The sequence below is a fragment of the Calonectris borealis genome, chromosome 1, assembly GCF_964195595.1.
Source record: "Calonectris borealis chromosome 1, bCalBor7.hap1.2, whole genome shotgun sequence".
NCBI lineage: Eukaryota > Metazoa > Chordata > Aves > Procellariiformes > Procellariidae > Calonectris > Calonectris borealis.
The window spans coordinates 212,923,196-212,938,158 of NC_134312.1; the positions used below are offsets into that span (position 1 = coordinate 212,923,196).

The window sequence follows — 14,963 nt, forward strand, 5'->3', positions numbered from 1 at the left end:
ATCACCTACCATACAGCATTTATCATTTGGATAAGTTTGGCAACACATTCTCCCTTGATTTTCAAACAAGTTCTACTTCTTTAAAACAGTCCAATCATGTGAATTGATCTACCCATTTAAGTCACTGCACTGATTATAAACTAAAATTCCCGATATATAACATACAATGCTCTATACATGACTACAAAGCAAGATTACACAGTTATATTTTTCCTATGGCCTAGTTAGGATTAATGTTAAAAACATAAAGGGAGTCTTTATGGACAAGTGCAGCTAAAGGCCACAGAATTTGATAGACTTTCCTATGCCAGAGGACAGAGTCATATATCATCCACACCACCACAGGGAAATAAGCATTCTAAGGTTACGGTCAGTGCCTCTGCAAATAAGTCTTGTAAGGCAAAGGAAGTATCTGCTATAATCCTAACGCTATCACACAAGAGTGACAAACTGATGCTTCATAGAGAAAAGACTCCGTACCCTATAGAGATGATTCAAACGTTTTCCAAGCCAGTTGCAATTTGGAAAAAAAAAAAATCTGACAAGGAAAACCAAATGATATTTACCATTTTTCTTAGTTTTGTAACTAGGTAACAAAATGCACTCTTTGCCCTAAATAGTTTTAAGCTTTTACCATGAGCAAAAAGCTGAATTAGAAAGCTGAACCAAATTTAAATTAGAAAGCTCTGCACCAAACTAAGTAGATCTGAAGGTCAATTCTAACTGTAGCAAATATAAAGCATATATATTTCCTATAAATAACTACAGAGTCCTTACACTCTATGCTGCTCTATAAGCACACATTTGGAGTAGAAATTGGAGAACGGTATATTTTTTCAGATGCATACTTTATTTTTGCTACAGATGTGAGTGAGAAAGGGATTAAGAAAGAAGTATTTAAACTGTTCATAAGGGAAAGCAAACATCTCACAAAAAATGACAGCAGGACAGTGCACAGACACAAGACAAAATCTGGTCAATATAAGAGATCACCTTCCCTCTACAAGGGAGAACCTTGTGTAAAAGAGCAGAGACAGTACTGAAGTGAGATGCTGAAATACCAGTGTTGCAAACTAACCATATATAATGTCATGAACCAGTAACAGAAAACCTCACAGAATCTCTCTGGTAGCCCTTTCCTGATGCATAGTTATTTGATTCTCAGAAAGTAGCAGGGGAAAAAAGATACTGTCTTTCCCCATGTACGACCACATCCTGGTACTATGCTAGATCAAGAGGAAAATCATACAGAATTTGGTTAACTTCATTCATCTGATTCAGGTTAGACAGTAGGGAAAATGGAAGCATTCTAAGAGTACTACTTGTGTCTTCACAGTGCAGCCTGTTCTTTTTCTACTATTTTTCCTGTTGCTGTTGAGCAATTGCCCTTCGGGAAACTTGTTTTATTTCCTTAAGGTAACCTGTGGGATGTGTTGCTTGGGAGCAGCAATCTTGCTCCAGAGCAAGCAGTCTCCTTTTTCTCTTGATTCTACTTTCAGGCTACCAGCCACGCTTCGTCCTGTTGTTATGAATCACAAGGTACTGAAGCATTTCTACAGGAGAATGAAATAAAACTGATACTGCTTTTATGGTCCACAATTTTATTTTACTTTTCTTTGTGATGAAGCAAGCACAATGTTAGGTGAAAAACCAAACACCTATTATAAGGGCAAACACATATGAAATGTGAGATCCAGTTTAAGACACCTAAATATAGACATGCACAGCCAAAGTGTTTAAGCTTAAAGTCAATGGATACCCAATCAATACAGGCAATAAAGCCTACAGAGCGATTCAACTCGCTCTACACAACTCTCAGTTGGCCAGCTGAATCATTCTCCAGCCTCCATTGACTTTAATGGCAACCAGCAAGCATGTAGATGTCTAAATTTAAGTATCTTAATCTGAGGTTTAGTCTTTTCCAAAGACACAAAATTCAGTAATTTCCAAAGTTAAGATTCAATGCTTGCTGTTACCTCCTTATAGCGATGAATTCACCTTCATTCTCTCTTTTATATACATTTTTAACTTGTTGCAGTCTTATGGAAAATTATAAAATTGTTTGAAAAACAATGTCATCATAGGAATTCAAGGAGCAATATGCACTAATTATTTGTGTGTAAATTGTAAATCTGAATTTTGCTGCAGAACTTGCATGTGTAAACTAACTCTCTGTGATTTAGGTACTGTACCTGTAGATAAAGTTGCCCACTTGGCACTGAAAGTGCTTTGAAGCATACAGGTTAAGACACCTAAAATAAGTAGGTATGTTTTATCATAATTTTGATTTGAGATTGTAAAGCAAAAAATGATGCGGCAATTTTTGTTTGAATAGGACCATATTCCTCCTCCTACCTCCTCAGGAATTTCCTCTAAAAATTACAATGTATTCACTTTGTACCTCTTTTCTGAAATTGTAAGATTTGTATTGCTTTCTGTCAGCAAGGGTGTATGCACCGTGTGGCCATTTTATGTGTGTGGCTCTTGGAAATCATTTGTTCTCATGCAAGTGATTTTCACTAAACAGCTCTGGGTTTCCATTGCTATTTTAATAGGCAATATATCCTTTAGCATTGGAAGTGGAATTTTAAACTGCAATGATGGCATCAAGGAATATTACATTTTATTTGTACTAGAGCCTGCATTTTCCTAACAGATGGAGAACTTGGGGTTATATCAGAGTAGGTCTAGACTTGGCCCAGACTTCTTACATGATTTTAAACAAAATCAATTAACATAATGACACCTTATTTCTACTGCTGCAAAATTGAAATAATACTTCTATTGATATTCTGAGCTGTTTCATTTGGGTTACACGTCTGAGATGAAAGTTAATCTGTGTGTACATAGTGCCTAGCAAATCAAGTCTTGATGTTAATTAGTATTCAAAATGCTACCTGATAATATTGACGTTATACTTAATAAGAGGACAATACTACAGGGAGGGATATATTCTCTTATAGTGATGAATGTACATTGGTGATGTATGCATTACTACATTTTAAAGACATTTAGAAGTGAGAAGGAAAATGTTTAGTTTGGTGATAATTCACAAGAGAATAACGAATTATAGCAAGAAGAAACCAGCATTAAAAAAATCCTACCTTTTAGGAGGAAAAACCAGCTTATCATGAATGTAACACTATAATTCCTTTTTTTGCTATTTGAAATGTTTTACCATTTGAAACAGAACATTTTCCATTATTCTTCAATTTGCCTTCAAGGTTCAGATATGATTCATTTTGTCTCTCTGCACAGAAGCATTGGGAATATCAGCCTGCTTTCTGAGATAAGTTTTAAACATTTCCAGTCAATGAAGTGAAAACAGAAAAATACGGCTATCACTGCTTTTCCTAAGGTTTTAGCCAGTTTCCAAAGGCAGATCTCTATCGTTATTGATTCTGTGATGCCATCTGGTGGCATTTCGGAAAAATAGTCTCAAATTTCACTTGTCCATGGGTCCAAGGCTGCGGCATAATATTTCATAGAGCCCTCTGAGGGCTTTAGGCTTGGACCCCTCCTGATCACATAACAGCGAGCAGGCCGAAAGAGAGGCAGAGAGGTTATGGGATTTGTCCAAGCCTTGTGGGCTGACTCTGGGATTATATATACATCCAGTGTGTCACCCAAAGTCAATGCATCTTCCTAGCTTTGTGTGTCTAACTCATGGATTTGCAGTCTATTTTTATAGGTACCTTCCCAAAGGTGAGTATACGCATCTCTCAACCAGTCAACACTTTGCCACATTCACAGCACAGGCGTGAATTAGGAAATTGCTGTGATCCTCCTCTTCCATGCGGAAGATTGAGGCTTAAAAAAATAAAGCACCTTGTCTAAGGTCACACAGAAGGACAACAGCAAAATCAGAGAATTAAATCCAGATCTCCAAAGTTTAAATCACTTACTATGCCTCCTGTCTGAAAGAAATTTAACCCAAGCCTGAGTTAATTAGAAATACTAGCTTTGAGGGTACTGTTTGTTCTTGGTAAATCAGATTGGTCATGTTTTGAGAAACAAATGGGAAAAATATTTCTATAGGGAAATAAGTGTTTCTGAGGGATAAGACAAGAAAGAATAAACAGAGAGAAACGGATCTACTTTGTGCAGCCCTTATAAAATTAAGGTGTCTGGGACCCTTCACTGGACAATGGTCTAAGATTAATCAGGTCTAAAAGTTGCCTGTGCATAAAATTTGTTTCATTTGAATATGGAAAAATGGATTTTTAATAGTCATTTGTGACTAAATAAGTCGGCAGTGCCTGCCTTGGCGATTGCCTGGGGATATGCATGCAGTCTAATTTAGTAATAATTTCCGTCCCTCTCTGCTCAATGAACAAATCAACTACTCTTGCATGACAACTAAATGCTGCAGCAACACTGGTAACTTTAATTAGAACTTATGGAAACCATTGCTACAAAACAGACAAAAATCAGAGTTAAAAATTCAACTGTGACAGTATCCTACAGTGCTAAATATACCCTTGCTTAAAAATAAAGGAAAATGGACTTTTAAATTTGTATCTGAGCTGCTGGATTTTTGAATCCTATGTACTGTGAAAGGCTTTGATCTCATAGTGCTCTTTCAGTCAGACTTATTTTGCTGCATCTAGCCAAAGAAAAATAAATTGCATAATTGTCCTGAAGAAATTTCCATTTCTATTCTTCAGGTTTCTTGTCTGTGTTCTTCTTGGCACAGGCATTTGCTTTCCTTATCTCTTCATGCTGAAAATCTTGTAAGAGTCTATTTTGGCTTTCTTACACTTTCCTACAAATTTTCTACTCAGGGATCTCTTTAAGGCACCTAAACATCTTTTACTTGCCCTTTCTCAATTTTTCTTAAAGCATTTTCAAGGGACAGGTCTCGATAAAATATGCTATTACGGTCCTCACAACTTCAGGTTACTGCATCCCTTTGGTACTGACAAGCCAGATTTTCCATATATCGCAAAGCCAGCGATACCCCAGCCACCTTTTCTCACCAAAATTTTGACAGGTGGAAGGTAAATTCACTTTTCATAGAATAGGAATGTAGGAAAACCAGTTCCAGCTTCCTCATGAAGGGATTTAAACATTGACCAGGAAAGTGCCGCATAACCATGCCACAAACCATCCAGGCTACAGCCATCTTCTGCCCCTGCTGCTAACCAAAGTGCAGCCAAGGATGAAGATTCACAGCGACAGAAAGCACGACAGCAGGAGTGAGAGTGACACTGCAGCCTGGTGGGTCCATCACTCATCTGGGATGAAGAATTCCTGTGTTTCAGCTCTTTGCCTTAAGGCTTTTTATGTACTTCACATAAAAGAGCCACAACTGTATCAATTTTAGATAATTTCTTTTTTCTGTAAGGCGGCATAACGTGAATGGATATTTAACTACATTTTCAGGCTTTCATTGTCATTCAAAATCATTTACGTTCAGATTGTTTCAGTCAGATGTTCAATTACTTGACAGAGCCTAAAACATAAATGTTCTGGTTTTTAAATGCATGCTATCAATATATATATGAAAGAAAAATTTAAAAGATGTTTTTGACACTAAGAATGCAAAATACAACCTCAGGCTACAAAGCCTTTTATCCTCTAAAATTTGAAAATGAATTTCAGAGTAATCATCAAATTCATTAGAGGCACAGAGATAATTAACATAACCTAATTAATCTCCTTCTTGTATCGGGCCATTTGCTAAGCAGTCTAGTGCACACTAGGTGGCACTCCTAGTCCATATGATTTTATTCACTGCTTTTTCTCCTCAAAGAAAAGCTGAAATTGAGAAATATCTTTGGACTCAGTAGTGCATTTTGGGCAAAATGGAATTTGATGATGGGCTAAACTGGGAAATGCTGAGGTCTGCACTGTGTTTAGGTCTTCTCTGCGGTGTTGCCATACTGTAGGTAGCATTAAGCAGAGAAAAGTCTCGCTCTGAGCTAAGTGCAGGTAACACCATTAACAAATGCAATAAAAACCAAGAGCAAATAAACAAAATATTCAATGATAAACTATTTCCAGCTTGGATTTCACAACACGGAAACCAAAAAGACTTCTTCATGTGTCCCTTGCAGTATAGACAAAGAAGAAGATGAAGTAGTTGGCCAGCAAAGCCCAACACAAATACTTACAGACAAAATTTGATCTCCTCTCTGCAGTTCTCCGCTGAGATCGGCAGGCCCGCCTGCTAGGATGAAAGACACGAAAATGCCTTCCCCATCTTCTCCTCCCACAATGTTAAAACCAAGTCCTGTGGAGCCCTTGTGCAGGATGATTTTTCGAGGTTCTCTGCATGGAAACAAAATGATAATGTTTATCTGTCCAAACCTCACATTTTTCAAGGCATCTTAGGCATACTATGTTTTGCTTAAGACACAACGGCCTGTTATTGCCTAAAGAAACCATTTAACAAATGAGCTAAATCTGTTAATTGGAGAATAGATAAGGTAGGAATTAACCAGCATTTTTTTTTTCCCCTCATAGTTGAATCCAAACATCTGTCTTAATTTCAGCCCACTGGAGTTATCTTCACTAAGTGACGTGACAGATTTATTAAAAGAAAAACCAAAACACTGAAGATATTTTATAATCTAATTTATAGCAATAGAATCAATCTTTACATGGTACCTTTTTTACTTTAAGTTCTAGTCTTCCTTTTTAAACAAATGAGCAAAGAAAAAATTTAAAACTCTAGGCAAAGCAATGGCAAGTGTGTTTGATCCTGACAGATTTGGAGCAAATAACATTTGTATGATCAAGCTAATAGAGTAGAATCTAATGAAAAACTCTGGTTTGACATTATCAGGAGCTTGCAATTGTGAAGTCACACAGCAGCTTTGTCACTGAACCAGACTGAGAGATACCCGCTTTTGTCTTACGGGTTTAAAAAGTTGTTCATTATGATGGAAATCAATAAATAATAACAGTTACATCTCATACAGCACTTTCCATCTGTAAATTGAAAATATGCCCCAAAGGATGTAAACATAATAACATGCATTTTACTGATGGGAAAACTTATGTCCAGAAAGAGATGACTTTCCTAAGCAATCAAGGTAGCATCCCTGAGAAAGTATCCCAGGTATTCCGGTTCCCAATCTCTACTCTACATATGAGGCCTCAGATTTGTCTCTCCCTTGGATACACAAGCACACACAACCATATATACATACACATACATCATATTAATTTCAAATCCCTCTAACAATTTGCTTTTCAAAAAAAGTGTAAATGCTGTTATATTAGTATGTGTAAATCTTAAGCCCAACCCTGCAAATACTCAGACATACATTTACATGTCTGTGACTCCTCACAGAGAAATAAGAATTCTCAGTTTTTACAGATAAAAGTTACCAGCAAAGTGACAATTGTAAACACACACACACACCATCTACAGGAACATGCTCCAGAATGTTTCCTGTAAAAAAGATCCAATATTTTCTGTGTGCTATATAACAGTTCTACATAACATGACTGCCTTTTTCATTTCCATTTTGTTTTTAAAGAAAAGAAAAAAAAAGGGAGAGAGAGAAGTGATGCATTGAGGGATGTCTTATTTGATGTGAGTTAAGTCTTACGGCTGTATACATGGGGACTTAATCTTTACATGATAATTTCAAAATCAGTTTGTTCACCTTTGCCCAGTGCTAACGTTCAAACAGTATCCTCAGCTTGATCATGATCTTTAAATAACATCTCAACTTTCTGAAACCAAAGCTTAGTATTTTTGAAAGAAAAAACTAAAGCAAATTTTTTATAATATTTTTAAAGGTGATTGTAACCTTTAGTGAAACTATTAGTCCTACTCCATATGGTCCTTCATCTTACAACTTTTTCTTGACATTGTATAGAGAAAAAGACATGATGTCTTGTGTTTCTATATTCCTGAAGTATTTTTAACCAATCAGAAAATAAAGGAGGTTTTCTTTTCTTTTGGATCATTGCTGTTGATTTGCCTTGTAGCAACACTTTTAGCACCTTCTTAAATATGTGAGGATTAGACATAATGTAATCCAGATCTAAGAAGTCTAAACAGGTTTTTAATTAGAAAGGGTGGCCTGGGGGTTGGAGTAAAACTAGGACAGCGAGCTGGAAGCATGGATTCCTTCCCCCGCTTAGCCCATGCGCTGCGGAGCGATCTTGGCAAGTAATTTGTTCTTCCGGCTTCAATTTCCTCATCCACAAACTGATATGGTGACACTTGTCGTCTTTGAGTCCTACACATCAAAAATACTTTGTGAGAGTTGAGCTACTGCCATTATTATTTACCTGGATATTGAGGAAAAGAGGCAGTAAAGTCAAACAAATACATTTGCATGCTCTGCTGGTGAGAAATCAGAAGCGCTCTTGTTCAAAATGAAACTGAGTATTTCCGCATATGACAGGCAGCTTGGATCATAAAGTTGAAAGCCAGTGCTATAGGCAAAACTAGGTCAATACAACTGGGTATCCACTGAATAGTAAGCTGTGCAGCTCAACAGAATGTTGGCTCAGTTATTAATCCCTGTCTCTGATCAAGTCAGCAGATTTATGCCTAAAACGCTGTCAGTGCTGTTTTGTAATTTTGGCCTTTTGACAGCAAAATTCACATTCTGCTTTTGGACGATTATGTTCAGAGGAAGCTCAAACAGTAACGGGGAAATATCAGACGCCGTGATTAGAACACAGGTTTTGGCTCCTGCTCGTTAGCCTAATCAGGTCATTTTGGTCATGACTCAAATTTGGCTGCATAGAGACTGACTAACCATAACATGTCTTTGCATTTCTTTCATATCTGAGTATCCTGCAGAATCTGAAAGGTGGATTCAAGAACACACAAGTGTTGTTGTCATCATCATAGAAATAACCTTCAGCCACGACTATACTGCAAAAACTACAGGAAGCAGAAGGTATATGCCAATTTACCATAGTATAATAAATGACTAAGATTTTTTAAATATATCATGGTTCACACTTGCATAGTGTACTTAGTATGCAAATGAAAGAAAACCCTTATGATGATAATAAAGCTTTGTAGCACGCTATGAAGTTAAAGTAGGAAAAAAGTTTCTCAAGGAAACAAACTACAATACCAGCCAGTGACGAGGTCCTCTTTCAAGAGTAATGCAGAAACAAGTTATCTGTCAATATTCTAGCCACACTCAAAGAAAAGGCTAGTTTTGATAAAGCTAAAGATGAGGATGTTACATATTTATTCACCTGGTATAAAAATTTATAGTCATCTCTTTTAATATGATGGTTAAGGAGATCTAAGAACAGGTGCTCCAATTTTTCTTGAATATTTGTGAAGCAACATTAGGAAAAACTCCTTCGCCTCTATTAAAATTCTTTATGAATGTAATTGTCATACACATGAAGGGACTTTAGACAGAATGCAGATAAATGCTGTAAAGCAGGTAATGGAATTGAAGACTTAAAGATGATACAGTGATGGGAGAGTAAGAAATGAAAGAAAAGTAACTCAAATGTGAACGATATTTTCTTGCAGTAAATGCAGTCAGTAAAAAAGTGTAGTTCTCTACAGAAAACAACGACTGAGGCAAAGGTAATTTCAGGGTAATATTTGAATAGCTCACTGCTTTGTTTGGAGACGATAGGTGGCACTCTGTAGCTACCTAGTAAAACGGAACAGTTTAACAACCAGGGTTTCTGAAATGCATGTTTCTGCTTCCAGCTTTAACTACTTATCCCATTTACAATTTCTTCTGTGATAAATACAGCTGAAGGTAAGTTTCTAGGTGCTAACAAAGCGTACTAGCACTTTAATTCTGTGTGTGCATGTTTTATGCCCTCCTGCAGCTTTGTACCAAATACAAACAGAGAAGAGCAGCAGGGGAAATCAAGCAGAAATTAGAAAGGAGTGTGAAATGAAAACATTCCTGGACTGACAGAAGGCAGTAGAAGAGGAAAAAAAAAAAAAAAAAAGAAGAAAAAAAAAGTAAAAAAAAAGGAAAAAAGCAAAGAAAAGAGAGAACAAGATAAAGGGAGACAGTACATCTGTAAAGGAGCAGAGGGAAGGAATTAAAAAGGTAGAGAAAGAAGAAAGGAAGATTCACTATCATAGAGCCAGGAGCAAAGGAGCAAATAAAGTGCTGCAATCCACACAAATTTACAGGCTTAGAAATCAATGGGAGAATCAATTTGGATGGACTTGGTTACTTGCTTCAGGGAATGCATCAGATCAGATTCTGTAAAGCACATTATAAATTGCAAGCCTGATGTAAGAGCAAAGTATTATTAAATTAATATTTGAAACCAATAAGTAGTAACAAATCAAAGTAGGTAAAGCTTCGACACTTAAGAAAGTTTCTCCTGTCATAAAAATGCGATTAACAAAAATAAACCAAAAAAGTGAGGCATTTTTCCTCCTGAACATTTTTTTTGGTTCATGTTTGTTTTATTTGTTCATTACCTTGAAAATAGCTAAGTGTTTTGTACTTGCTACACCTGTACTGAATATTTGTTTTGATCAGTTTATTCTTTTACAATAAGAAAAAGATAAGACAAAAAAAATTGAGTATCCCTATCATCCTTCTATAGATTGTGAATCCATAGTAATTATAGATTCAATTTAAGAGATTAAAAACTGGACTGATAAATGAACGGGAAGAGCTTTCTGAAAACAAGTAATTTTTATAGTAACTAACTGAAAGAAAATCCATTTTTAATTTGCTTATTTTGTGCTGCTGGCTACATTGAAGAATACAGTTAGTTTTACTATTCATCTCACACTGACACAGCTCTGTCTTTTTCTTTTGCACCACTTATAAAATTGGGACGTTGAAATGATTTTGTGCTTTTTGGAACATCTACAGAAATATTAAGCACACTGGGTGCTTTCAAATATCAGACCCTAGAGAGTTCTTCAGTTGCATACAATCAACGAGGTATCCCAAATCTGCAGGGACTTAGAAATATGGCTTTGATCTTGCTTTGGCTGCAGGTTTTTTGTTGTTTTGGTAGCTTTTTTTTTTTCAAAAATGCTGTTTGCTTCACAGGAGATATTGAAATCATACATCCACTCATGCACAGGCTGATTTGGTGTTAGAGTAACACACACCATAGAAAGCCCAGAAGAATATTTATTTATCTTACTGCTTGCATGAGGGTAGCACCCAGTCTCCAACTAAGGCCCCACACCCTCTGTGCAAAGCACTACACCCATATAATGCAACAAAAACCATTCAAGCTACTTAAAATAGTAAATAGCAGGAGGGAAAATCAAAGTAGAGACAAATTATATTAGTTGGTTGAAGTCAGACATTAGTAGTACATCAGGGGGAACCCCCCCCGAAATCTAGGGGATCAAAGCACCCTTCTCTTGAGTGCAGTATGATGTTTGGCTTCTGAAAATTCACGGTGTGAGCACTGAGCTATGCCTGCTTAGAGTCAGCTGGCTAATCAAGGCATTTCTTCTTCAGTACAATACTTCTAGTTTTCCTCTCATGCTTCAAAAAATTCTGATAATTAACTGCATGTTTATTTCAGACAGCCAAAGGACATTCATACTGGAAGGACCTAAAAAAGGTAATTCAAATAGATTGAGCGTTCTTCTTCACAGTATTTAACACAGAAAGCTAGAATGGACAAAGAATGTGCCAGTGTGTATGGTGTTTTAAAATCTGATTAATCACAAAGAGAGAATTTGAAATCTTAAGTGGCTGAAGGTCTGGAATATGAACGCACCCCTTTTTAAAAGACTTTTAAGTTCAGGCGAAACCAAACTTACTCGGCTTATTTAAATTTTCTTTTATACCTTCTACAACTCACAACAACTTAGAAAGAAATCTACCTGTAGTGCTCTCATCTATTGTTTTATTACAATATCACCTCTGTGGCATCTTGGCTATTACTTTTCCCCTTGTTATTCCCCTCTTAGGCTTGGCAAAATCTTTCCATCACGATGCGAAACATCACTAGCCTTTGCCTTCCTCCCCAGCCCTCCCTCTGATCTACCTTTCTTGTGAGGTTTCCAAAACACCACGACCTGGCAGTGGTAGGGAGCTGGCAGACCTTCCTTTCTCCTTCCTTTCCCCAGTCGCCAGTCCTTTACCATCTCAGAGCCTAGGAGAGGCTGAACACATCAGTGTTACCCATCAGTGTTGCACCTGACCCAGCGGGGTCTGACCCCTGATTTGTGACTTTAAGTATTATTATCCTGATTTCAATTATGATTGAAAATAACAAAAATAAGGAAACCTTCTTCTTATCTATTGCTGCCACGTTGAGCATCACAGTCCAGAGGGGTAACTTTGCCGTCTTAAACTGAGACAATATTTTAGTTATGTGCAGAGCATTCATTTTCATTACGTGTAATTGATTAGTGACTTGTTATTTCATTTCACTAAATGTTGATATATTAACAACTAAGCATTCAGTCTTTAATGAGATTTTCATTTATCGTATCACATAACAAAATATAATTTTGCTTACTACAGCTACCCATTCTGCTTGAAACAAGTATTTTATCTGTTTATTTGACTATGGTTTCCTTGGCATTTCTTGTTGATTGAATGTTGACGTTAACTGTAGAAGCAATACTTTATCCTAACTTTAATACTGACTACATTTTTAATGCATCATTCTGCAAACATCATGTCTAACTTGTCACAAGCTTTGAAGTATATTTAATACAAGGGAACCTACTGGGAGCCAGGCTTCAACCTGACTGATGCATGCAAGAGTGCACTGGCTTATACATGTGCAACTTTATTTGTTTTGTGGGAACCCCTCTGGACTTTAACAGTCTTTCATTTTGTCTTTTGTAGAGAAATTAAAGCCTGCACACCAGGCAATGTTTTCTGCTTACAGCTAGCAAGACGGAATTGGCATACAGGAATAATCTCTTATTTGAAAAGTGAAACTGGTCTATATTTTTACCATGACACCTGATATTTACTTCAAATGCACAGAAGTACATCTCCTAGTTTTGAGAAAGCTCATTGATTTCTAGAGCGACAATGTAGGACAGCTAATATCCTCTTTAACTTTGAAAGGGAGATGATTATTCCAGTATGCTTATTCATTTACACTTTGTCTCACATAAGCACTTGTCTCTCTTCCCCAATCAGAGGTGTATTATTTACATGTTAATAATCAAAATAAATCCTGAAAACTGCACCTCTGTTCCGCTTGCTATACCCAACACAGGCAACTCCTGTTGCTAGAAGTGTTGCTTTGCATCCTGCTTTTAAAAACTATTGGTTCCATATTGGAACCGCTTTTCTATAAACTATTACTTACAGCATTCGATGGCTCTATTTACCATGAATGCTCCAGCTTTTCAGTTTGTAAACAAAGCTAGATGAGATGGAAATGGTGATAGGCAACCGCATTGCACTGCTAGGAGACAGGGAGTATTCAAAGACTAAAAGAATACCTAAAAATAGCAGTGCCTCTAAGCCATGTTTTGAAGTATCAATACACAGTCCGTTAGTAGCAAGCATCTAGAATTACTTTATATAAGCCACTTTTGAAACACAAAGCAGTCTGTAATATCTGTCCTGTTCAGAATAAAAATTCTTACCCTTAGTCATGGTTCAAATGCTGTTTATTTATGTATAAATATTTATATATATTTGAGATACTCAGTCACGTTGATAAATTCATTTAAAATTTTCATCAAAACACTCTTGATCAAATAAGTTGAAATCCCAGTTTCTAAGCAGCTCAGCAGAAGAGATGACTGGTAGCATATAAAATACAATTTAGTCTGAATGTCAGCTGCAGAGAGAATAGCTATCATACACCACTAACATTATACCTTCGTGCGATAGCACAGCAGGATTTCCAAATAACAGGTTTTAGTTTTCATCCAATATTTTTCCTATTTTGAATACTCATGGTTAAAATTGTTCATTAAAACCGTTTCAAAAAACTCAAACCAACAATATTTTCAAATTTAAACATAGTTTTCTTCTTTTTAAACCATGCAAATAAACCATTAGGGAAATTACTAATTAGATCGCACTAACGATGACATCAAACACCTGTGAAGTTCATGCTTTTATACACATAATAAATCTGTTCACCTCATGTACAGTTATTACACTGTGAAGAATATATGGCTTGAATATAAAGAAAATTTAATCTTTAAAGACATCTTTATTTTTTTCATCTTGCTACTAATTTTTTCACTGTACATGAAGTCCACAAAAGCCCTCCCTAAAAAAACAAAATATGAATCCATTACCTAGATGAAAAAACTATTTTAAAAATCTATTCTAGCCAGCTCAATTATCACATATTCAACAGGGTGGAAAGGAATAAATGCCAGCAAATGCAATTCCCCCTGTATTTCTTTAAACCTCCCATATTTCATTTCTTCTTCACAGGACCCAATAATTACATTACTTCAGTGACTACACAGTCAGTCACACAGAGCCAGCATGCAGGCCACAAATCTAAGTGTGTGCCAGGGATGCCCTGCAGGTAAAGCAGCTATTTACAAAGTGCATCTCAAAAGCGATATAATGAGTCACCTAAATACAGGACTCTACTAATGGAAACCCGGTTCCTAAAAGGGAAAAATAACTTTGTTTTGACCTCAAATTGTGTTAGCTATAAACATACTTAGCAGCACGGACTTCACAAAAACATTAGAATAAATTGAGCTTTAACATAATGAAATATTTGGGGCTGAGCTGATTACTTATTTTTGCTCAGCAGTGTAACAGGCTAACAGTCCCACTTTCCTATGTGAAATGAAATATGACTCAGTGTAAGTTGATTAGTAATAATTACAAGCCAGATATTCTTCTACCTCCTGAACAGCAGGAGACCTGTAATATCAATTGCAGATTTCCTGCGCTCTAATGATTCATACACAATATATGCAAGCTGTCTGCATGGCCAGTACAGATTCTGCAATTTATCTAAAAATTCATGTAGATAGATTGATTTCCAAATTTCAATAGGAGTTTAAACCTCTATGATACCTCCTGAATTATGGAGTCTCTTAGACCAAGGCAGAGACATGG

General features: G+C 36.4%; 1 protein-coding gene across 4 annotated transcripts in view; it reads right to left on the bottom strand.

Moving 5' to 3' along the window:
* The window catches only part of DLG2 (discs large MAGUK scaffold protein 2), a 1,041,736-nt gene that overhangs the window by 233,081 nt on the left and 793,692 nt on the right, over positions 1–14,963 (bottom strand). For all 4 annotated transcript variants that reach the window (XM_075140226.1, XM_075140229.1, XM_075140227.1 and 1 more), the window contains one exon: positions 6,117–6,273. In XM_075140226.1, the coding sequence (XP_074996327.1) occupies positions 6,117–6,273 (157 nt within the window). The remainder of the gene's footprint in view (positions 1–6,116; positions 6,274–14,963) is intronic.